At 48.5% G+C, this 26,059-nt stretch overlaps 1 protein-coding gene across 4 annotated transcripts in view; it reads right to left on the bottom strand.

The window, feature by feature from the left end:
- MED15 (mediator complex subunit 15) overlaps window positions 1-26,059 on the bottom strand; it is a 211,183-nt gene that overhangs the window by 54,330 nt on the left and 130,794 nt on the right. For all 4 annotated transcript variants that reach the window (XM_029571062.1, XM_029571059.1, XM_029571061.1 and 1 more), the window contains 2 exons: window positions 20,677-20,811; window positions 13,421-13,484 (listed from right to left, as the gene is read on the bottom strand). In XM_029571062.1, coding sequence (XP_029426922.1) covers window positions 13,421-13,484; window positions 20,677-20,811 — 199 coding nt within the window. The remainder of the gene's footprint in view (window positions 1-13,420; window positions 13,485-20,676; window positions 20,812-26,059) is intronic.

Genomic DNA, 26,059 nt, shown 5'->3' with positions numbered 1-26,059 from the left:
CGAGTAACCTTCGATTTATGGGATGCGCCAGCAGGTCGACTGATGGGAGGCCCCAATGATCTATTATCAGTTGAAATGCTTTGGCAGACAATCCCCACTCTCCTGGATCCAGACTATCCCTGCTTAGAAAGTCTGCTCTGATGTTGTCTTTTCCTACGATGTGGGAGGCTGAGACCATCTCTAGATGTACTTCTGCTCACTCCATCAGGAGGTCTATCTCCTGTGACACTTGTTGGCTCTTGGTTCTTCCCTGGTGGTTGATGTAGGCTACAGTCGTCGTGTTGTCAGACATCATGCAGACCACCTGGCCCTGTAGTTTGTGGCTGAACTGTAAACACGCCAATCTGGCTACCCGGGCCTCCGGCGATTGATGTTCCAGAGGACCTCTTCTTCTGCCCACTGTCCCTGGGCTGTCAGCTCGTGACAGTAAGCTCCCCAACCCCAGAGACTTGCATCTGTTGTGAGAATCAGTCAATCCAGGGAGGTCAGGGACACACTCCTGTTCAGATGAGCTTACTGTGACCACCACTGGAGGTGACAGCAGGTGGAGATGAACCGAATAGTCTTGAGACTGTGGGTTCCAACGTGATAGCAGACGGCGTTGAAGAGGACGGAAGTGTGCCCTCGCCCACGACACTACTTCCAGGGTTGCTGCCATCAACCCAAGAACTCGGAAATAGCTCCACACCGTTGGGCGTACTGTGATCACCAGGTGTCGCACCTGGTACATCACCTTTTGTATCCATGTGGATGGAAGAAAGACTTTGCCCCACCTAGTGTCAAACTGGACCCCCAGATTCTCCAAGGACTGGGAAGGCTTGAAGCTGCTCTTGGTAAGGTTTACTATCCAGCCGAGTTCCTGTAACAGAGATCACCCTGTTGGTTATCAGGAAGCTCTATTCCACAGATTTGGCCCGGATCAGCCAATCGTCCAAGTATGGGTATACCAGGATCCCTTCTTTTCTTAATGCTGCCGCCACGACCACCATGATCTTGGAGAAAGTTCTGGGGGCAGTGGCTAAGCCAAAGGGTATTGCTCGAAACTGATAATGACGACCCAGCACTGCAAAGCATAAGAAATGTTGGTGTTCCTGCCGGATTGGAATATGTAGGTAGGCCTCAGATAGATCCAGGGAGGTTACGAACTCTCCTGGTTGTATGGCCATCATCACAGAGCGTAAGGTTTCCATGCAAAAATGAGTTACTTGCAAGTGGCGGTTGACATTCTTGAGGTCCAGGATGGGGCGAAAGGAAACTTCCTTCTTGGGTACGACAAAATTAATGGAATAACGCCCCATATTTTCCTGGGGCATAGGTACTGGGACTACCACCCTCATCCTGAGGAAGAAGTGTAATCTCCACTGCCTGTTTCTTGTGCTGGGAGTAGCAAGGAGACATCATGAATACATTCCAAGGAGTGCTGTGGAATTCCAGTGCATATCCTTCTCGAATGACTTCCCAAGACCCATTTGTCCAAAGTAATCTCGACCCTCCGTTGGTAAGAGAAACAGGCGATCCCCTATCTCCTCGCCCTGTACTTAGGCCAGAGGAGTGGTGTGCTGTGGCTGCTTCCTTTTATCTTCCGGTAATCAAGAGACTCATCCCATTTACTGGTCAGCTTTTCCAACTTGCTTCTGAATAGGAGTGATCCTTTAAATGGCATCTTTGTACGATTAGCTTTGTAGGTTGTATCAGTTAACCAGTTCCGCAGCCATAGCTGTCGTCTGGCCGCCACCACTGAGGCCACTCCTCTGGCCTATGAATGGACTAAATCAGAGCCTGCATCTGTTAAACAGGCAGTAGCAGGCTCCATAACAGCTCTGGAATTTACCCTGGAGTCATCCATCTCCTGCGAAAGACGTAGACATGAATGAACCACGAGAGCGCAACAAGAAGCGATCTGTAAGGTCATTGCTACAGCATCAAAGGCTTGTTTAAGGATAGACTCAATTCCTCTATCATGCGCATCTTTTAAGACTGTTCCTACTTCTACTGGGATAGTTGTTCATTTAAAGACAGCACAGACCAGTGCATCCACTTTAAGAAAACGCAAACGTTTCCTTTCCGCTGGGTCCAGAGGATACAGAGCTTCCAATGCTCGTCCCTCTTTAAAACTTGCTTCTGGGGCATCCCATTCCAGATCAATCAACTCCTGAATGGCATTAATCACTGGAAAGTAGCAGGAGGCCTTCCTCAGGGAAATCAGAATGAGATTCTTCTTTGGTTCCATCATAGATTCTGCCCCAGAGACTCCCAGCATCTTCAGGGTCTGGGAAACCAGAGCCGGCAAGTCATCTCTATGGAAAAACCGTAACATGATCCGATATGGTTCTAATCCGGGGGAATTTCCACATCTTCCAAGGAATCTGTATCCTCTTCTTCTGTGCCATCCGAGTCCCTGCCAGGGATACCCTTGGTAAGGCGATGCATACCAAGGGGCCTACTGGTAGGAATGGGAGAGGAAGGGGCCACCGGCAGAGGTTCTGGCTGAACTGGGACAAAAGAGACAGTAGACTGGTGCCTGCATGAAGGCTTGTAGTCCCTGGTAAAACGCCATCCAGGAAAAGGCCACCGGGTCCACGCCTAATCCAGGAGGTACTGGGGTGGGACCAGTTGAATTTCCCTCTCCCACAGATGAACCCGTCAAGGGGATACTAAGGTCCGGCGTTCTTCCAGTTAAGGCAGTGGCCAATCCATCATCCAAATGGAAGGAGCTTGGCTTACCAAAGTCCAAGGAGGCCATTTCCCCTTGGGCTTCCTTGCAGCGCCAACATAAGTTGGAGTCCAGGTCAGACTGAGAGGGTCTAATATGGCAGGCATTCCAGAGAGCAAGGCGCTTAGTTTTCTTGGTTGGCGGTGCCATTGGCGGCGCTGTATGTACTATTGGCTTGTGCTTAAAAATTTATATGCACAGATTTCGCGTACCTAGGCTTTTCCTGTGTTCTGGCTTTTCCTGTGTTCTGCGCTTAGTAAGTTGTGTACATGTATATATGCGGAACATTATGTGCGCAATGCGTGCGCAGAACCGATGTACTGCGTGTACCGACATTGTATGGAAGGCAATATGGCATGCACAAAAACGCGCACATAAGATGGCGCCACAGTGGCCTACCACACGATGTGCCAACCAAGCCTAAAGTGAGGCCTAGCCCGCCAGGGGGTCACTCAATCCGCTCGGAAGCCCACTTTCCCTTACCCCAACGGGATTGGGAATGACGTCGGTATAGTGCACCAAGCAAGGAGACTGGAGGAAGTCTTCCCAAAACCCCTCCAAATATCTCTGAATCAAAAGGTAATTTTTTTTTTTTAAACTTACCTGGCCTCAGAACTTACCAGCTGATTACAGAGACGGTCTCCGGCTGCGGGGGGAAATGGCTTTGGCCATCACCGCCACCTTTGGCTTCCTGCACTTGCTGCCTTTCAGCTGCTTAAGCAGCAAAGTCCATGCCGGGAACCAGCTTCCGGACCAAGGCACATCTCTGAGGGATCTCGGAAATCGCCTCAGGAATTCTCAACTGGGGGAGGGACCTTTAAGTATCACCGCAGGAGAGCGAGGCTCAATTTTCCTTCAATTTAGAAAGTAGAATTTCTCCTTTCAAAAAGTATAACAATCCCTATGGGGAGAGATATGCCTACCATCTGCTGGACTGAGAATACTGGAGGCCTGAGGTCACTGCAGGGGTGTTATGTAGGGAGACATCAGCTTTGAAATCTGTCTCCGTCTCCATCTGCTGGCAGGGGAGCATAACCTATTGTTCCTGAGTCCATCTCGCTACACACTAGGAAAGCCTGTGTGTGTGTATGTATGTATGAGAGAGAACACGGGAGTGAGAAGCACGTGTGTGTATGAGAGAGCGCACGGGAATGAGAAGCGCGTGCATGTGTGTAAGAGAGCATGGGAGTGAGAAGCGCGTGTGTGAGTGTAAGAGAGCATGGGAGTGAGAAGCGTGTGCATGCATGCAAGAGAGCACAGAGTGAGAAGCGCGTGTGTGCATGTAAGAGAGAGAGCATAGAGTGAGAAGCGCATGTGTGCGTGTAAGAGAGCATGGAGTGAAAAGCACGTGTGTGCGTGTAAGAGAGAGCATAGAGTGAGAAGCGCGTGCGTGTAAGAGCATGGAGTGAGAAGCATGTGCATGTGTATGAGAGAGCATGGGAGTGAGAAGCGCATGTGTTTGTGTATGAGAAAGCATGGGAATGAGAAGCGCGCACGTGTGTGTAAGAGAGGACATGGGGTGAGAAGCGCACGTGTGTGTGTCTGAGAGAAAGCGAGCATGGGAGTGAGAAGCCTGTGTGTGTATGTTTGAAAGGAAGCATGTAGGTGTGAGAGAGAGCATGTGGGAGTGGAAGCTTGCATGTGGGAGAGAGCATGTAAGAGAGCCTGTGCGTGTGGGAGTAGAATCATTCGTGTGACAGTGGGAACCTGGGTGAGCGAGTGGGAGCCTGGGTAAGAGTGTCTGAGTGGCAACCTGTGAGTGAGTGCCTGCATGTGAGAGAGACCATATGAAAGTGGGAGCATGAGTAAGAGCCTGTGAGTATATGAGAGAAAGCATGCAAGAATGGGAGCCTTTGTGAGAGAAAGCAATTTCAAAGACTGCATGTGAGGGAGAATCTGTGTGAGTATGAAGGAAAGAAGACAAAAGGAGAGACAGAAAACAGAAAGAATAAAAGAGACCCTGAAAAGGAATTAGGAAAAGACAGGCAAGGGGAACAAAGACTGGGACCAACTGATTAGAAAAATAAGATCAGATAACAAAAGGTACAAAAATTATTTTGACTTTCAGCAAATGGAATAAGCCATCTTTGGGAATGTGCATTTCTTATATATTTGTATTTTGCTGTTTCTTCAGTATTCCAGTGTTCACAGAAGCTGAGGCTGTTTTTTCACGCTTTCCACTTCAGTTTTGTCTGTGTATTTGTTTCTAATTTGTAGTTCCTTATTCTGTATTAGGTAAAGCTCTGTCTGTATATATATAAATCATCTGGAAAGGAATATGATGAGTGAGGTTATCAAATTTGCGGATGATACAAAATTATTCAGAGTAGTTAAATCACAAGCGGACTGTGATACATTACAGGAGGACCTTGCAAGACTGGACATCCAAATGGCAGATGAAATTTAATGTGGACAAGTGCAAGGTGTTGCATACAGGGAAAAATAACCCTTGCTTTACTTACACGATGTTAGGTTCCATATTAGGAGCTACCACCCAGGAAAAAGATCTAGGCATCATAGTGGATAATACTTTAAAATCGCCGGCTCAGTGTGCTGCAGCAGTCAAAAAAGCAAACAGAATGTTAGGAATTATTAGGAAGGGAATGGTTAATAAAACGGAAAAAGTCATAATGCCTCTATATCGCTCCATGGTGAGACCGCACCTGGAATACTGTGTACAATTCTGATCGCCGAATCTCAAAAAAGATATAGTTGCGATGGAGAAGGTACAGAGAAGGGCAACCAAAATGATAAAGGGGATGGAACAGCTCCCCTATGAGGAAAGGCTGAAGAGGTTAGGGCTGTTCAGCTTGGAGAAGAGACAGCTGAGGGGGGATATGATAGAGGTCTTTCAGATCATGAGAGGTCTTGAACGAGTAGATGTGAATCGGTTATTTACACTTTCGAATAATAGAAGGACTAGGGGGCAATTCCATGAAGTTAGCAAGTAGCACATTTAAGACTAATCGGAGAAAATTCTTTTTCACTCAATGCACAATAAAGCTCTGGAATTTGTTTCCAGAGGATGTGGTTAGTGCAGTTAGTGTAGCTGGGTTCAAAAAAGGTTTGGATAAGTTCTTGGAGGAGAAGTCCACTAACTGCTATTAATCAAGTTTACTTAGGGAATAGCCACTGCTATTAATTGCATCAGTGGCATGGGATCTTCTTAGTGTTTGGGTAATTGCCAGGTTCTTGTGGCCTGGTTTGGCCTCTGTTGGAAACAGGATGCTGGGCTTGATGGACCCTTGGTCTGACCCAGCATGGCAATTTCTTATGTTCTGTATTGCACATGTGTGACAGAAGTGCAGTATTTTGGCTAGTGTGTAGTTTCTCAGTAGGGATTTGTAGCAGTTCGGCTTGTTCTATATGCCCACCACATAATGAATTAGTGTTCTAGGGCTTGGTGTAATGTTTGCCTTTTTCTTTAAGATAAGCTTGCTGCTGATTGAGTCTTGAGAGTTACTGCTGTTATGGTATGGCATGGGAAGGTTCTAGATGTTTTGGGTTTTTTTTTGGGGGGGGGGTTGTAGGGATTTGTCTTACTTCACAAAGTGTTTGGCATTGGAGGGAGTTTGTTTTGCTGTTACTGAGGTGGCACCAGAATTTGAATATATACGTTTTTGTATGTCCTAGCGCTGCTCTGCACTTGTTGCAAATCTTAAGTTCTTATGATGATTATTATGATTATTGCTGTTTTATTGTATTTATGATATTCTATGCATTGTTGGAAAGAGGATTCATAAAAGAATACATTTATATTTGTTTTATTATATAATTGGATCTGATGTTTCTGTTAAACTTCTGTTACTTTTTACATGATGTGTATTTATAAACTGCAATAAATATAAAATAAATTAATATAGATAATTAAGGTATTTTTAATGCTGGTAAGTACTTGAAATAATAGAATTAAAGCATCACTCATGATGAACTACTTAGAAATCCATTGTCAGATGCACTCTAAGGCATTATTTATTGATAAGAGTACAAATAGTAGGGCCTAGACTTATATGTCAACTGTCCACTCATGTTAACCTTGGGCGGCCCCCTCACCCCCAAAAAAAAAATCATTTCTGGCTTCGCCACTGCTCTACACATATCCAGAACATTGCTAAAGCATTCAAGTATGTTGTTTCGTCCTCTATAACATCACTAAATTCCCTGTACATACCCAGATGAGTCCAGACAGCTGGGTTTTATTCATTTCTTCCTTTCTAAGCATACTACAAAAGCATTCATTCACTCTCTTATCACCTTCCACTTATAGATTACTGCAACCTGCTTTCTGCAGGCCACCCGCTGAACCATCTTTCTCCACTGTAATCTATTCAAAGTTCAGATGCATGGCTTATCTTCCTTCAATATCGCTAAGACCATGTAACCCCTCTTCTCAAGTCACTGCACTGGCTCCCTGTCTGCTTTCACATACAGTTCAAGCTTCTCTTACTCGTCTACAAGTGCATCCCTCTGTAGCTCCTCATTATCTATCTTCACTTCTTCCCCACTACACTCTTCCTCATGAATGTCACTCATGGGCAGGTCGCTTGTGTGCGCTCTTCTCCTCCACTGCCAATTCCTGATTCCATGCTTTCCACCTTGCTGTATCGTATGTCTGGAATAGACTGCTTGAGTCTGTATGTCATGCTCTCTCTCTGCCACATTAAAATCCAATTTAAAATCTCACCTTTTTAAGGCTACTTTTAACACCTAACCACTTCACTACAATAAATACACTTCTGATTGACTCATTTGTAAAGGAAAATTAGTTTCTTACCTGATAATTTTCGTTCCTGTAGTACCAAGGATCAGTCCAGGACACCTGGGTTGTGACTCCGCACCAGTAGATGGAGACAGATTAAAACTTGTGGGCGGAGCCATATATAAGCCTCTGTGCCAGTCACAGCCCCTCAGTCATACGTAATGTCAAAGTAGAAAATCCAAAAGCCAACATAGCTAACTATAGAAATTCACTAAGAAAACCAAAAAACAACTACAACACCCCTACAGGAAAACAGACTCCCCAACCGGGAGAGCGAACAAAACAAGGGGTCAGCGTATTAAAAAACAACAATGAGCGGACTCTCCGTTACTATAGCGCAATACTGCGGGCGGGATCCTGGACTGATCCTTGGTACTACAGGAACGAAAATTATCAGGTAAGAAACTAATTTTCCTTTCCCTGTACGTACCAGGATCAGTCCAGGACACCTGGGATGTACCAGAGCTAAGTTACCGAGGGTGGGAAGCAGAGAGTCCCGCTCGGAGTACCCTCTCTCCAAATCCCCCAGCATCAGCAGCCTGAACATCCAACCGGTAATGTTTAATGAATGTATGCAACGATTTCCAGGTAGCCGCCCTACAAATCTCTTGAGGCGATACCTGAGAAATTTCCGCCCAAGACGCAGCATGAGACCTCGTTGAATGAGCACGAAGACCCACCGGCGGTGATTTACCGCGCAAAATGTACGCGGAACCAATGGCCTCCTTGAGCCAACGGGCGATCGTCGTGCGGGACGCAGCAGAACCTTTCTTTGGACCCGATGTCAACACAAACAGATGATCCGTCAACCGAAAAGAATTTGTGACCTCTAGATAGCGAAGAAGAGACCTCCGCACATCTAGCTTTCTCAAGTCCCTTGATTTCGGGTCAGAAGACTCCCCTACCGCAAAAGAAGGAAGTTCAACTGATTGATTCAAATGAAAAGCCGATACGACCTTAGGCAGAAAAGATGGAACGGTCCGCAAGAAAAACCCCGAATCGGAAATGCGCAAGAAGGGCTCCCTACAGGACAAAGCCTGCAACTCGGAAACTCGACGAGCGGACGCAATCGCTATCAGGAATACAGTCTTCAACGTGAGATCTTTGATCGTAGACCGCTTAAGAGGCTCAAACGGAGCTGAGCATAAGGCCGAGAGCACCCAGTTGAGGTTCCAAGATGGACAAGGGAACCGCAAAGGAGGACGGAGGTGTTTCGCTCCCCTAAGAAAACGGGAAATATCAGGGTGGAGAGCCAGGGAGACTCCCCTGACTTTACCACGCAAACAACCAAGCGCCGACACTTGGACCCTTAGGGAACTGCATGCTAAACCTTTGGCCAGCCCAGCCTGGAGAAAAGCCAAAATATCAGGAATAGTAGCGGAAGTGGGATCCAGACCCCGCTCTACGCACCACTCTTCAAAAACTACCCAGACTCTAACATAAGCCAGAGATGTAGACTGCTTCCTGGATCTCAGCAATGTGGCAACTACCGCATCTGAGTAACCTTTGCGCTTCAAACGATTCCTCTCAAAAGCCATGCCGCGAGACAGAAGTGATCCGCATCCTCTAAACAGACGGGGCCCTGACGAAGGAGCCCCGGAAACCCCTGTAGACGAAGGGGCGGCGCCACCGACAATTGGATCAGATCCGCAAACCACGGACGGCGCGGCCATTCCGGCGCCACCATGATCACGTTGGACGGGTGCAATTCTATGCGCCGCAGGATTTTGCCGATCATGGGCCACGGTGGGAACACATACAGTAGCACCTCCGCTGGCCAGGGAAGAGCTAACGCGTCGACCCCTTCTGCTCCTCTTTCTCGTCGACGACTGAAAAATCTCGGAGCTTTTGAGTTGTGCCACGTGGCCATCAGGTCCATGTGGGGCGTTCCCCAAGTCCTGCAAATGAGAAGAAACGCTTCTTCCGCCAGCTCCCACTCTCCCGGATCCAGGTGGTGCCGGCTGAGGAAGTCCGCCTGGACATTGTCGACTCCTGCTATGTGAGACGCAGCGAGATCGCTGAGATGCCGCTCTGCCCAGGCCATCAAGGAACGCGCTTCCTCCGCTACTTGAGGGCTTTTCGTCCCGCCCTGGCGATTGATGTAAGCCACGGTGGTAGCGTTGTCCGACAATACTCGGATCGCCTTTCCTCGTACGAGGGGTAGAAAAGCTTGCAATGCCAGACGGACCGCCCTGGACTCTAGGCGGTTGATAGACCACCGGGTCTGATCTTCTGACCACAGACCTTGAACCGATTTCCCTTGGCAGACTGCACCCCAACCGGAAAGACTGGCATCTGTGGTCACCACTGTCCAGTTGGGAAGGAGAAGAGATACTCCACAGGAGAGATGTTTGGAGTCCAGCCACCAGCTCAGGCTGGAGCGCGCCTGACTGTCGAGATGCAGTGGAAGATAAAATTCCTCTGAAATCGGTTTCCAGCGGGAAAGCAATGAAAACTGCAGCGGCCGTAGGTGAGCGAATGCCCAAGGGACTAACGCCAGCGTGGAGGCCATAGATCCGAGAACCATCAGGTAATCGCAGACTCGCGGACGGTGCTGAGACAAAAGCCGTCGCACCTGAGACTGTAATTTGCATATCCGTTCCTGAGAGAGAATCACTCTGCCCCGTTTTGTGTCGAAGACGGCTCCTAGATACTCCAAGGACTGAGTGGGTTCCAGATGACTCTTGTTGTAGTTGACCACCCAGCCCAGGGACTGCAAGAATTGGAGCACCTTGGCTACCGCCTGCCGACACAAGCTCTCTGACTTCGCCCGAATCAGCCAATCGTCGAGGTAAGGGTGAACCAGGAGGCCTTCCCGATGTAAGTGCGCCGCCACCACCACCATCACTTTCGTGAATGTCCGAGGCGCTGTCGCCAGGCCGAACGGAAGAGCCCGGAACTGGAAGTGTCTTCCCAGAATGCAAAACCGTAGGAACCGCTGGAACGCTGGTTGGATGCCCACATGAAGGTATGCTTCTGTGAGATCTAGTGACGCAAGGAATTCTCCTGGCCGCACTGACGCAATCACCGAACGAATGGTCTCCATCTTGAAGTGAGGGACCCGAAGGCATCTGTTGACTCCTTTGAGATCCAGAATGGGTCGGAAAGTGCCGTCTTTCTTGGGAACTATGAAGTAAATGGAATAACGGCCCTTGCCGTACTGATCGGCCGGAACCGGAGAGATGGCCCCCAAGCTTTCTAGTCTTCGAATGGTATCTAGCACCGCCGCTTTCTTCTTGGGATCTTTGCAGGGCGAGACCAGGAATTTGTCCACTGGGATGCGAGCAAAATCTAACTCGTAACCGTGTCTTATCACATTGAGGACCCACTGATCCGACGTAATGCTGGCCCATTCCTCGAGGAACAAGGATAGACGCGCCCCCACGTTTGGGACAACGTGCTGAGGACGCAAGGAGGGATGGGCCGGCCGAACTTCATTGCGAAGGCTTGGACCCCGCACCCGACGGGGCTCCTCCTTGCCTGCCAAAACGTTTGCCTCGAAAGGACTGCTGCCAGTGAGTGTTCCGAGAAGAGGACGGTCTATAAGAGGACCCGGTGGATCTTTGTGGCCTGGACTTTCGGGATCCCCGGAAACGAGCTCTGCTGGAAAAAGAAGAGCGCGCCCGGGCCCTATCCTCTGGCAGCTTAAACGCTCGGTTCTCACCTAGAGAAACCATTAAGTCATCTAACTCCTTTCCGAACAGCAATTTCCCTTTAAAGGGTAACGCCCCGAGGTGAGCCTTGGACGAACCATCCGCCGCCCAGTTGCGTAGCCAAAGAAGACGGCGTGCCGACACCGCTGCTACCATGGACCTAGCTGAAGTGCGTAAAAGATCATGGAGCGCATCAGCCCCATATGCAATAGCCGCTTCCAACCTATCTGCTTGGGAAGCCTCCTCCAGAGAGAGATCCGCATTAGCCTGCAATACTTGGGCCCAGCGCAGACTAGCACGCATAGCAAAGTTTGTGCAAATGGCAGCTCGTACTCCTAGGGCGGAAACCTCAAAAATCTTTTTGAGTTGAACCTCCAACTTTCGGTCCTGAATATCCCGGAGGGCTGTTGCTCCCGTGACCGGGATGGTAGACCTCTTCGTGACAGCGGAGACCGCCGCATCCACCTTCGGGAGTCTGAGGAGTTCCAACGCCTCCTCCGGTAAAGGGTAGAGCTTATCCATGGCTTTGCTGACTTTCAAACCCAGCTCCGGAGTATCCCATTCCTTGAAGAGGATATCCGTGGATGAGAAATGAAAAGGGAAGGCGACCGCCGGCCCTGTGAGGCCGAGCAAAACGGGATCCATGTTCGCCTCCTGGCGGACCACCACTGGGGGAGCCTCAATCCCCAGCTCCTGGAGAATGGCTGGGATGAGAGGTGACAGTTCCTCTCTGCGGAATAGCCGCACCACCTTGGGGTCATCCCCGTCTAAGGCCTGTGCACCTTTCCCTGCACTAGGCTGTGCCGTTGCATCCGGTGCTGCCGTCCCGGCCCCCATCAGGAGCTCTTCGGAGGCCTCCGTATCCGTCCCGGGGGAATCCTCGGAATCCGATTCCTGCGGCAGCCCCCGGGGAAGCCGCTTCCCTCGGGACGAACTCTGGGCGATCTCCGCACCCTTCCTGGCCTTCTTTTTCCGAGGCGGGGACTTGCGGATAGCAGTACGCGAGACATCCCCCCGTATGCGCTTGCTGCGCTTATATCTGAGGACTTTGCGCAGTAACAGCGCAAAGTCCTCAGAAAATTCTCCGGAACCCGCTGAATCGCTACTCGAGTCCCCCGGGGACCGAATCCCCTCCGAGGGGACCTCCCTCGCTTTGTCACGCTGCGGGGAAAGCGCTGGAGGTAGAGACGAAGCCCCCACTGTCTCTCTGGAAATTTCCCGGCCCGTGGCCAAAATGGCTGCCACTCCCGCGCTAAGCGGGAACAGCTCCTGAGGAGTGACAGAGGGGCCCCCACCTCGCGGCGGCGATCGCGCGACCCGGGACCGAGCTCTCCGAGGTGCTGCTGAGGTGCCCTCATCACCCGGGACACAAGCCGAACAAAGGCTGTCCCGGGAGAGACGCGCGCGCGCCGAGCCGCAGGCCCTGCACTGCGAACCGCGAGGCATGCCGGCGAACGCGGGAAAACAGAGACGCGAACAGAAAATTCACCTCAGAGGAAAAAAATTCAAAATAATCAAAACGGCGCAATTCGGCGACCTCCCCCCTTCAGGCGACGCCCCCCACCCACCGAAACGGAACGGCAACGCCAAGGAACAGAGAGCCGCAAAAAAATAAAAGTAAAACTTTTTTTTTTTTTTTTTACAGAAAAAAGCGCTGTCCCTGGTTCTGAAAGCCCTATTTCCTGCAGGGGTGAGTGAACCAGGCTCCCTGGTGTCACCCCTGACGCTGCCACTAGCTCAGCCGGGTCCTCAACCCTGGCAGCGGCCTCGACCGGGGGAGGGTAGTCCCCTCAGGACCTCTCAACTCCCCTGGGAGGCAGGGCAACCGGGAAAGAATTAAAAAGAAACCCAATTTAGCCCAGAACAAATAGACCTAACAAAAAACTAATTAAAAAAACCAAACCTGACAAACACCAGAATCAGGTCAGGAAGGGCTGTGACTGGACCTGCACCATCTACTGGAGACAGAGTAAGACTGAGGGGCTGTGACTGGCACAGGGGCTTATATATGGCTCCGCCCACAAGTTTTAATCTGTCTCCATCTACTGGTGCGGAGTCACAACCCAGGTGTCCTGGACTGATCCTGGTACGTACAGGGAATGTATGTTTGTCTTGATGACTGTAAAATTCATGGAGCAGAGACTGTCACTTATATGCATCTGTACAGTGCTGAGTTGGTCTAGTAGTACTTTATAAAAGATAAATAATGGTTGTAGTAATAAGTAAGCAAGAACTTGCAGAGTGGAATTTCCCTTTATTGGATATGGATAATGGGAGGAGGAGAAAGGAACATACCTTTTGGAAGGATCGGTAAGAATATCAAGAAGACTCTTCATCTTACTAAGGTCCTTCTTCCTGTCTGAAAACCAAGATGTCTGATGAGAAGGGAAAACAGCACAGGAAATCATCTATCCCAATGAAGGCATACAGAAGAGTTGACAACCATTTGCTAGCATCAAGACAGGAAGAGTCTATTGTAGCCTAGCACCCAGGGAATTAACTCATTAACATCAAGAACATTTTTGTGTCTGGGGTACATGCATTCATTTTGAAGTAATGTAAATCTCAGAGAAAAAAAAAATCCTAATATGAGGAAGGCTGTTTTTAGTCCACTTGGACCAGCAGAGAGATCTGGACTTATTGACACCAAGATCTGTGACAACAGTTGGAGGATGGTTTAAGTTCAGGTCCAGTCATCACTGTACAAAACGTCTCATTCTTTTAACTTTTGCAATGAAAGACAGGGGGATATGATAGAGGTCTACAAAATCATGAAAGGACTTGAATGAGTAAAAGGAAAATTAGTTTCTTACCTGATAATTTTCGTTCCTGTAGTACCACGGATCGGTCCAGACTCCTAGGTTTTGCCCCCCCTCTAGCAGATGGAGACAGAGAAGTTTTCAAAACAAAACTCCGCCTTATATAGGATGGTGCCACCTACAGTCTGATAGTATTACTCAATGTCAAGGCAGAATGGCTCTCAAAAAACCACCATAACTATGTACAATAACCCTTCAATAAGAAAAAGAAATAACCGGTTCACTTAACCCTCCTAGGAACTGAACCTGTAGAACTACTTGAGGACAGTCAATCCAATTTCTACAGATCTGAAAACAAATCAATCAATAACTGAGCGGTCTTTCCCTTACTTCCATGCGTTCCCTGGGCGGGACTCTGGACTGATCCGTGGTACTACAGGAACAAAAATTATCAGGTAAGAAACTAATTTTCCTTTCCCTGTACATACCCGGATCAGTCCAGACTCCTGGGATGTACCAGAGCTATCTTACCTGGGATGGGATCTGGAGAGGCCCGCTCTAAGCACTGCTTCTCCAAAACCTCCTTCAACCAGTGTCTGAACATCCAGTCTGTAGTGTCTGGCAAAGGTATGCAAAGACTTCCAAGTTGCCGCCCTGCAGATCTCCTGCGGTGAGACCATTTGACACTCCGCCCAAGAACCCGCCTACGAACGGGTAGAATGAGCCCGAAGACCAAACGGTACAGGCTTACCATGCTGCAAATATACCGAGCCTATAGCTTCTTTCAACCAGTGCAAAATCGTAGCTTTAGATGCCATATTTCCTTGTTTTGGACCAGCCCACAGCACAAAAAGATGGTCTGTCACACGAAACGGGTTAATAACTTCCAGATAATGCAACAACGTCCAACGAACATCCAGCTTCCGTAAGTCTTTAGACATAGGGTCTGACTGGTCCAAAACGGGAAACGACGGAAGCTCCATTGACTGATTCACATGAAAAGCAGACACCACCTTCGGAAGAAAGGAAGGAACCATCCGCAAGGACACACCAGAATCCGAAATTCTCAGAAACGGCTCCCTACAGGATACAGCCTGGAGCTCAGATACCCTGCGAGCTGATGTGATAGCGATAAGGAAAATCACCTTTAATGTGAGATCTTTTATTGTAGCCGTTTTCAGAGGCTCAAAGGGTGCCGTACACAGAGCTGAGAGAACCAAGTTCAGATTCCAAGAAGGACAAGGGTGCCTGATCGGGGGACGTAAATGCTTTTCCCCTTTTAGGAAACGAGCCACATCGGGGTGAGCAGCCAACACCACACCTTGAATGAAACCGCGCAAACAACCAAGAGCTGCCACCTGAACCCTTAGGGAACTACACAATAAGCCCTTGGTGAGTCTGGATTGTAAGAAACCTAAAATATCCGACACCGAAGACTGAGTAGGAACAATCGCCTGGTCCATGCACCAAGATTCAAAGATTCTCCACACGCGCACATTTGCGAGGTTGGTGGATGTCTTGCGCGACCGGAGAAGTGTTGCCACCACAGCATTCGAATGCTCTTCAGGCGGCGCCTCTCAAAAGCCATGCCGCTAGACAAAAGCGATCGTCCTCTTCCAAACACACGGGCCCTTGATGGAGAAGGTCTGGGAGCAGTGGCAACTGCAGGGGACCCGCCACTGCCAGATTGACCTGGTCCGCAAACCAAGGCCGTCTCGGCCATTCTGGAGCTATAAGGATGACTTCTGCTGAGTGTATCTCCACTCTCCTGAGCACTTTGCCTATCAGCGGCCAAGGAGGGAAGACGTACAGCAGCACGTCGGTCGGCCAGGGCAGCACCAGCATCTACTTCTTCTGCTCCTGTTTCTCTGCAGCGACCGAAGAAACGCAGAGCCTTGGCGTTCTGAAACGTTGCCATGAGATCCAGGCGGGATACATCCCACGTGTCGCATATGAGCTGGAAAGCTTAGTCTGCGAGCTCCCATTCCCCGGGATTGAGGGGCTGCAGACTGAGAAAGTCCACCTGAACGTTGTCGACTCCTGCTATGGGAGATGCTGCAATACTTACTAAATGCTTCTCCTCCCAGCTGATCAGCTGCTGGGCTTCCGTGGCCACTGGCTGGCTCTTGGTTCCCCCTTGGCGACTGATATAAGCCACCGTGGTTGCATTGTCGGAAAGAATTCTGACTTCCCCTGGAGGAGAGGGCAGAACACTTGCAACGCTAACCACACTGCGCTGGTTTCCAGATAATTGATCTGACCACTGAGATTCTTCCTGGGACCATTGTCCCTGCACCGACTTCCTCAGGCAAACTGCTCCCCAACTGGAGAGGCTGGCGTCCGTGGTCACCACAGTCCATTCGGGCATCTCCAGGGGAACTCCTCGGGATAAGTTGTCCGAGATAAGCCACCAATCGAGACTGGAGTGTGCTGCATCCGTAAGAGGGAGAAGTAAATGAAACTGTTCGGAGACTGGATTCCAACGCGAAAGCAATGCTGACTGTAAAGGACGCATATGAGCAAAGGCGCAGGGCACCAGCTCCAGGGTGGAAGTCTTAGATCCGAGAACCCACAAATAATCCCGCACTCTGGGGAGACGGTTGGCCAATAAATCACGCACTTGTCCTTGTAGCTTGACAATTCGGTCCGAGATAAGGAACACTCTTCCTTCTTAAGTGTCGAACAGAACTCCTAAAAACTCCAAAGACTGGGTTGGCACCAGTCGGCTCTTGGGTAAGTTAATCACCCAATCCAGTGATCGCAGGAGTTGAAGCACTTTGCGAATTGCCAACTGGCCAAGCGACTCTGACTTTGCCCGAATTAGCGAGTCATCCAGGTATGGAAGTACTAGGAACCCCTCTCTGCGCAGATGAGCCACCACCACAACCATTACCCTGGTAAACGTTCTTGGTGCAGTGGCAAGACCGAAGGGAAAGCTAGAAACTGAAAATGGCGACCCATCACCAAGAACCTCAGAAATTTCTGGTGGTCGGCCCGAATGCCTATGTGAAGATACGCTTCCATTAGGTCCAGTGACGCCAGAAACTCTCCTTTTCTTACTGAGGTAAGGACTGACTGTAATGCCTCCATGCAAAAACATGGCACCCTGAGGCAGCGGTTTACGCGCTTCAAATCCAGAATGGGTCAGAAGGACCCCTCTTTTTTGGGGACTGTGAAGTAAATAGAATAACATCCTTTTCGCTACTCCGCCTGAGGAACTGGGGTGATGGTGCCGAGTTGCAGAAGGCATTGCAAGGTATCTTGTACTGCCTGTCGTTTCTCTTCGTAACTGCATGGGGAGACCAGAAACTGCTCCAGAAGGCGGTGTGCAAAATCTAAATCGTAGCCTTGACTTATCACAGTAAGGACCCACTAGTCCGACGTCACCTTGACCCATTCCTCGTAAAACAGGGGCAATCTGCCCCTGACAGCTGGAACAGAGGAATGGGTCGACATCCCTTCATTGGGAAGACTTGGCCCCAGATGCGGACTGGGTAGCCACGGTTCTGCCAAAGCATTAGCCACAAAAGGGCTGAGACCAGGACTGTAGGCGACCGGACGCTTGCCGAAAGGAAGAAGCTGGAGCTCTGGACGGACGAAATTTCCGATTCCCTCTGAATCGAGACCGTGAAGAAAAGAAGCCCCTCGACTTGGGCCTATCCTCTGGCAGTCGGTGAACCTTGTTCCCCCCAGGGATTGAATTATATCCTTGAGGTCCTATCCAAAAAGCAATTTACCCTTGAAAGGCAACGACCCCAGCTGAGCTTTGGAGGAAATATCCGCCAACCAGTTTCTTAACCACAGGAGCCGTCAAGCCAAGACTGCTGACACCATGGATCTGGCCGAAGTCCGCAACAGATCATAGAATGCATCCGCACTATAAGCGATAGAAGCTTCCAGATGCCCTTGCTTGCTATGCTTCTGCATCGGAAAGAACAGCATTAGCCTGTAACTGCTGAACCCAGCGAAGGCCCACTCGCAAGGCAAAATTGCTGCACATAGCTGCCCGCACTCCCAGTGCCGAGACTTCAAAAATTTTCTTGAGCTGCAGCTCCAACTTTCTATCCTGCAGGTCCCTTCAGGGCTGTAGCACCTGTAACCGGGATTGTGGTCTTTTTGGTGACTGCGGACACCGCCGCATCCACCTTGGGCACCCACAGTATGTCAATTGTTTCCTCCAGAAGAGGATATAGCTTATCCATAGCCTTGCTAACTTTCAATCCTAGATCCGGGGTATCCCATTCTCTATATAGCAAGTCCATGGCAGAAAAATGAAAAGGAAAGGAAGTAGCAGGGCCCCTCAGACCCAACAACACTGGGTCCATGGCCCCTAGCCTGGACTCCTCTGGCGGCCCATCTATGCCTATCTCTCCGAGTATGGCAGGGATAAGCGGAGCAACTCCTCCCTCCTAAACAGACGGACCACCTTAGGGTCGTCTCCTTCCACAATGTGAGAACCTCGTGCTGGATCCTGTGGATGTTGATCAGGGTCTGTATCCACCCCCATTGGAGGCTTGCCCTGCGGGTCCTGGTCCTCTGGGTCCGTATCCTGACTCGTGGAATCGGTATCAGTCTGATGATCCCCTGTACGCAAAGGGCGCTTAGCTTTAGAGGACCCAGAGACTCCCATAGACTTAGACCGCTTTCGAGAAAGAGACTTAAGACCACTAGAGGAAGTTTTACCCTCAGCCTGCAGCTTCCCTTCCCTCCTGGCTTTAAAAGCCTTATGAAGAAATAAAATAAACTCCGAGGAGAAGGAGGAAGAGGAGGAGGAGGAGTCATAAGCCCCCTTGGGGCAATCCTCCGTTGCAGGTGAGAGAGGCTGTAAAGGTTCGTTCCCTCCAGGAAACCCTGGCTGAGGAGAGAGAGGAGGCTGGAGAATCCCCTCCCCCATAGCTGCACGAATCGCTGATCTAAAAGACTCAAAAATGGCCTCCGTTCCCGCCTCAGCTGATCTCGATGCAGCTAACACTGAAGGAGCTCGAGCAGCCTTGCCTTTAACCATTTTCGTGGCCCTGGAGGATCCCTCCCCCCTGGGAAGACACGCCGAGCACAGCCCCTCCCGAAAAAGACGCGCGCGGGCCGAGCCACATGCGAGGCATGCAGACCAGCGCGGCTTCGGGAAAGCTAAAATTCAATTCTGTAAAAAAATAGAAAAATAATAGCGGTCCACCCAAACGCCGAGTCAGGGAGGGAAGAGAGCTGCAGCGCCAGTGACATTGACAGAAAATGAAAGAAAATCAAAACTTTTTTTTTTTTTTTTTTTTAAAGACTTGCCCGGCAGTGGTCCACGGTCCTGATCCAGTGGGGTGGAGTGAACCGGGCTCCCCAGTGTCGCACCCAGAGCTGCTAGCTTGGAACAAGAGGGCCCTCGACCCTGTAATGCAGCTGCCTCAACAACCAGTGGGGGATGGTCCCCTCAGGACTTTACAAACCCCCTGGGAGGCTCAGGACAGAAACTGCTCCTTTTTTTTTTTAATCAAAGTAGAAAGGTTTTACCGACCGAAAACTCTCTAAAACTCACAGAACTCACTACTCTAACTCCACTAAGCAATCAGCACAGACTGTAGGCTTTGCACCTCCACCATCTGCTGGAGACAGAGAAATACTGCAGGACTGTAGGTGGCACCATCCTATATAAATCAAAAACTATGGTTAAACTGGTATCTACTTACTAACATATCAATTAGCCATCAAGTTGTGTAGGCCCCTTACTCATAAAGCCAGTGTTCAACAGCAGGCTCTAATATGGTATAGGGTCACTTTGCTTTATTTAATTATCTTTTGTTCATTTTTTATATATTTTTCATATTTATAAAACCAATCTCCAAAGTGTGCTGACGAACTCCAGGCTATAATGCACCCTTGGCAACTAACATACTATGTTCTAAAGCTGTAATAGCAAGTCACAGTCACAAACAGACTCCAACAGTAATACTCATCGCATTTTAAAATGAACACAAGATAATTTAAAATGAACAAAAGATAATTAAATAAAACAAAGTGACCCTATACCATATTAGAGCCTGCTGTTGAACACTGGCTCTATGAATAAGGGGCCTACAAAACTTGATGGCTAATTGATCTGTTAGTAAGTAGATACCAGTTTAACCATAGTTTTAGATTTGTTGGATACAAATAAGGTTACTGGAATACACTTATGTGGCTGTGGGTGTTATATGTGATTGATTACCATCCTATATAAGGCAGAGTTTTGTTTTGAAAACTTCTCTGTCTCCATCTGCTAGAGGGGGGGCAAAACCCAGGAGTCTGGACTGATCCGGGTATGTACAGGGAATGTGAATCGGTTTATTTACCCTTTCGGATAATACAAGGACGAGGGGGCACTCCATGAAGTGAGCAAACAGCTCATTTAAAACAAATCAGAGAAAATTCTTTTTCACTCAATGCATAATTAAGCTCTGGAATTCAATGCCAGAGGATATGATTACGGCAATTAGTGTAGTTGGGTTTAAAAAAGGTTTGGATAAGTTCCTAGAGCAGAAGTCCATAAACTGCTATTAATCAATAAGGATTAGTAGCTTGGGATCTATTCATTTAATGTTTGGGTATTTGCCAGGTACTTGTGACTTGGCTGGCCACTGTTGGATACAGGATATTGGGCTTGATGGACCCTTGGTCTGACCCAGTATGGCATATCTTATGTTCTTATGGTTGTATGTAACTGTACAGAACCCCCCACCCCCTAGCACACACATTTGAGAGACAGAACTTAAGAGTACACCTTTGCAGAACAGCACATGCATGTGAGAGATGGAGTTTAAAGCACACCTTCATTTTTGTCTATCTTGTGGATCATCCTGCGTAATGGCTCGATGTACTTAGACAGCTGTCTGAGCTTGTCCAGGTATTGCTGGTCCTCAGACTGGCAGGAATTAGCTGGACTCATCACAGAATTGGGATTCCCTGCACAGAATAAATAGATTGTGGATTATAAATATTACACAGAAAGAGCAGGTGGCATGGTAGGTAGAATCCTGCTTCTCTCGATGACAACTGTAACCTTGGGGAGTCACTATCTTCCACAAGTATCTACTTGTGGAAGCTCTCTGGAGAAAAGACTCATTGTAGATGTATATAATTTGATGTAATGCACCCTGGTTCAAAATAGTATATAAATGCTAAAACAAGAACAAAGGAAAATTGGTTCTTACCTGCTAATGTTTGTTCCTGTAGTACCACAGATCAGTCCAGACTTATGGGTTCTGCCTCCCTGCCAGCAGATGGAGACAGAGAAAGTTTCACTGACACTGTACATAACCCAGTGTAACACCTGCAGTCCCCTCATTGTTGACCTGTACCCAAGCCAAGATGATGATGATAACCATAAATTTCTAAGCAAGCTTCTAAGCAAACTCACTCCCCTCCAACAAGCTAGAAGAATGTGAAGTTGCCCAAAAAGACAACAGAAAACATTTCGCAAATTTAAAATAAGCAATCAGCATTGAAAACCTCCAACTCTGCACTATATATAAAGCAACAGTACAACCGGTGGACTCTCCCCCCCTGTAAATGGGCAGGTCTCTGGACTGATCTGTGGTACTACAGGAATGAAAATTAGCAGGTAAGAACCAATTTTCCTTTCCTTGTACATACCCAGATCAGTCCAGACTCCTGGGATGGACCTAAGCTCCCCTCATCTCGGGTGGACATGGAGAGTTCTGCTCGTAGAACACACTCACTAAAGCACATGGAAGCCGGAGCCCAGACATCCAAGCGATAATGCCTAGCAAAAGTGGACGACTTCCCAGTAGCCGCCCAGCAAATTTCATGCAGAAACACCTGCTATGACTCAGAGCAGAAAGTCGCCTGAGAACACGTCAAGTGTGCCCTAAAACCCCCAGCAGCGAGCACCATTTAGAAATGTAAGTCAACTTGATTGCTTCCTTCAGCCACTGCACAATTGTAGCCTTAGATGACTTATTTCCCTTCTTTGGGCCACTCCACAGTACAAAGAGATGATACAATCTATGGAACTCGTAGTTGACATTTAGACACCACAGCCATAGATGTCTTCTGGCCGCCACCACTGAGACCACTCCTCTGGCCGAAGTACGGAATAGATCCTATCCAGACAGTATTGGGATGTGAATGTGTGGAGAGAACTCCTCGTCTTAGCCTTGCGGATCTCCTCGACAGGAACTGCTCGCAAGTGGGCCACCGATGCTGCTATGGCTCTAACAGAATTCCTCAAGATGCAGTCGAGAGTGGGCATAACAGAAGGAGATGCAATCTGCTAGTGAATTGGATACTGTCTGTTTGGCAACAGCAACGCTCAACCTATTCTTATCAAAACAAACAAAACGTTGGGTGAACTGTCTATGGCCTTCTGTCCGCTCCAGACAGAAGACTAAGGCTCGCTTGCAGACCAAACTATGCAGTGCTTGTTTGTGTTGGTGCGAATGGGGCCTGGGAAAGAATGTTGGCAGGACAATTGATTGGTTAAGACGGAAATCTGTCACCACCTTAGGCAGGAACTTAGGGTGCATGCGCAAGATCACACTGTCATGATAAAACTTGGCATAAGGTGGAGAAGTCACTAAGGCTTGGAGCTTGCTGACCTTGCGCACTTAAGTGACTGCCATCAAAAATATGACCTTCCAGGTCAGGTACTTCAGGTCACAGGAGTGCAGTGACTCAAAAGGAGTTTTCATCAGTTGAGCTAACACCACGTTCAGGCCCCAAGACACAGAGGGAGGCCTTAGAGGAGGCTTCAATTGAAGCAGGCCCCACATGAAACATAAAACTATAGGCTATACAGAGATGGGCATACCATCTACACCGTGCTGGTAAGCGCCAATTGCACTAAGATGAACTCTAATGGAGTTGGTTTTTAAGCCAGCCTCCGATAGGTGTAGAAGGTAGTCAAGCACTTTTTGTGTGGGGCAGGAGAATGGATCTAGGGCCTTCTGCTCACACCACATGGAAAACCTCCTCCATTTCAGTCTCTAGGACTTTCTAGTGGAAGGCTTTCTAGAAGCCACCAGGACCCGAGAGACATCCTTTGAAAGATCAAGCAGCTCAGAATTAACTTCTCAATATCCAGGCTATGAGCAACAGGGCCTGGAGGTTGGGATGCTGCAGACTGGCCTGACCTTGTGTTATGAGATCTGGAGAAGTTCCCAGACTGATTGATTTCCGGATGGACATCTCCCACAGGAATGGAAACTAGACTTGTTTCGGCCAATGAGGGACTATGAGGATCATAGTCCCTCTATCCTCACAAAACTTCAAGAGAGTCCTCGCAACTAAGAGAATCAGAGGATATGCATACAGAAGACTCTTGTCCGAATGAATGGCAAGGGTGTCTGAGGCTGAGCTTCTTGTTGCAAGGGGACGCGAATAGATCTATATCCGATTCATTACCCCTGGTCCAAGGGCAACTCATGGGGTTGGAAGGTACGGCTCAGCCTGTCTGCTACCAAGTTCTCCGTCCAAGTCAGGTACATGGCCCTGAGTACCATCCCGTGAGACAAAGCCCACTACCAAATTTGGACAGCTTCCAGACACAAGAGGTACAATCCTGTGCCTTCCAGCTTGTTGACATACCACATAGCTACTTGGTTGTCGATCTAGATGAGGACAATTTGTTGGACAGCCAGAGCTCCAGGAAGTTGATTTGACAAGAACATTCCTGAGTGGACCACAGGCCCTGGGTGTTAAGCCCAACCACATGAGCTCCCCACCACAGTGTAGATGTATTCGTGGTTAGCACAATTTGAGTAGGGAGACTCCGAAAGGAAATCTCCTGTTCCAGATTGGAAAGAACCCGCCAACCAGGACAAGGAGTCCCTGAAAAATGGGGTGACTCGGATGCAATCCTGGAGGCTCTGAGTGGCTTGTCACCACTGTGACCTCAGGGTCCACTGGGCTCTGTGCATGCACAAGCGTGCCAAGGGAGTGACATGGCCAGGTGGCCCAACAACTTCAACATGTGCCAGGCTGACATCTGCTGAACCTCTGCCACAATGGTTGCCAAGACAATAACGCTTTGGCGAGTCAGAAAGGCCTTGGCCAGTGGGAGCACTGAGAGGAAGAGGATCACCTTGCTGGTGGCTGAAAGGAATCAGTAAGTTTTGCTTGGGAAATTTTTTTTTTTTTTTTAAAGTATTGGGGCGAAGTAAACTATTGGGGTATATTATTTAGTGTGTTTGTGCTTTTAATAGAAAGTAAGGCAGCGAATAAACAGAAGTTAGTGTTTGTATTTCTCAACCCTCCCACCCCCTAGCTCATCTTTTAATTTATAAGCAGGTGCCACTTTCACACTAAAAAAAAAGGTAGCCTTTTAACTTCACGAATTCCCCACACCTTATTGAGAGTTTGATCATTCCCCTGTAGGCCACTACCAGACATATAGTGAGTTCACTAATACATTTAAAGAACGCTAATTAGACACATTCCTAGTTCCATAGCAATCTAAAACTTAACCAGGAACTTGTGAAATTTAAGATGAAGGCAGCAGTCCAGTAGCAAGAGGGGTGCTTCCCAGTCTTTTGCATCAGTGTCACATGTATGATTTATTTACCCACCGGTGAGAAATTATACACGCGCACGCGATAAAGTGCTCCTGTCTCTCAGAGAACAAGTCCGATCTCTGGAGGCTAGAGTGGCAGACCTGGAAGAGCTGAGGCAGACAGAGAGGTATATAGATGAAACCTTCAGGGACATAGTCTCAACTTCACACTGGCAGCCCTGGTGCTGCCTTGGAGGAAGAAGGTCACATGATCGGAGAGCATCAACCTGGTGCAGCAGGAAAGGATCCTGTAGCAAGGACCTGATTGTCCTTTCGCACCGAGGATGTGGCTTCAAGGGCTACTGCCCAGGAGGGAAGGGTTAGGTCAGCCGTCATAGTTGGTGATTAGATTATTAGGAATGTAGACAGCAGGGTGGCAGGTGGGTGTGAGGATCGCCTGGTTACATGCCTACCTGGTGCGAAGATGGCGGACCTCACGCGTCACCTAGATAGGATTTTAGACAGTGCTCGGGAGGAGCCGACTGTCGTGGTAAATGTGGGAGGGAGGTACTGGAAACCAAATTTAGGCTCTTAAGTAGAAAGCTTAAATCCAGAACCTCCAAGGTAGCATTCTCTGAAATGCTCCCTGTTCCATGCGCAGGTCCCCAGAGGCAGGAAGAGCTCCAGTCTCAATGCGTGGATGAGACGATGGTGCAAGGAAGAGGGATTCAGTTTTGTAAGGAACTGGGGAACCTTTTGGGGAAGGGGGAGTCTCTTCCAAAGGGATGGGCTCCACCTTAACCAGGGTGGAACCAGACTGCTGGCGCTAACCTTTAAAAAGGAAATAGAGCAGCTTTTAAACTAGAACAAAGGGGAAAGCCAACAGTTGCTCAGCAGCGCATGGTTCAGAGGGAGGTATCTTCAAAGGATACTAATGACGCACTAAAATTAGGGCATCCCAACAGTGAAGTTCCAATAATAAGAAAAGTAGTCAAAGAGCCTGTAACTAAAAACTCACCTGAGCTAAAAAATTCTAACTTATCCCTATCAATTAAAAAGCAGAATGAAAATATAAACAAAAAACACACTTTGAAATGTTTGTATGCTAATGCCAGAAGTCTAAGAAGTAAGATGGGAGAATTAGAATGTATAGCAGTGAATGATGACAGACTTAATTGGCATCTCAGAGACATGGTGGAAAGAGGATAACCAATGGGACAGTGCTACACTGGGGTACAAATAATATCGCAATGACAGGGAGGAGCATCCGGGGGGGTGGTGTGGCACTTTATGTCCGGGATGGCATTGAGTCCAACAGGATAAACATCCTGCATGAGACTAAATGCACAATCGAATCTTTATGGGTAGAAATCCCTTGTGTGTTGGGGGAGAGTATAGTGATAGGAGTATACTACCGTCCACCTGGCCAAAACGGTGAGACGGACAGTGAAATGCAATAGAAATTAAGGAAGCTAACCAAATTGGTAGTGCAGTAATAATGGGAGATTTCAATTACCCCAATACTGACTGGGTAAATGTATCATCGAGACATGCTATAGAAATAAAGTTCCTGCATGGAATAACTGACAGTTTTATGGAGCAATTGGTTCAGGAACGGACTAGAGGGGGAGCAATTTTAGATCTCTCAGTGGAGCACAGGATTTGGTGAGAGAGGTAACGGTGGTGGCTTGACAATAGTGA

The sequence above is a fragment of the Rhinatrema bivittatum genome, chromosome 11 (genome assembly GCF_901001135.1).
Source record: "Rhinatrema bivittatum chromosome 11, aRhiBiv1.1, whole genome shotgun sequence".
Lineage (NCBI taxonomy): Eukaryota > Metazoa > Chordata > Amphibia > Gymnophiona > Rhinatrematidae > Rhinatrema > Rhinatrema bivittatum.
Note: the sequence above shows the minus strand (reverse complement) of the source record. Positions and strands in the feature narration are given on the sequence as shown.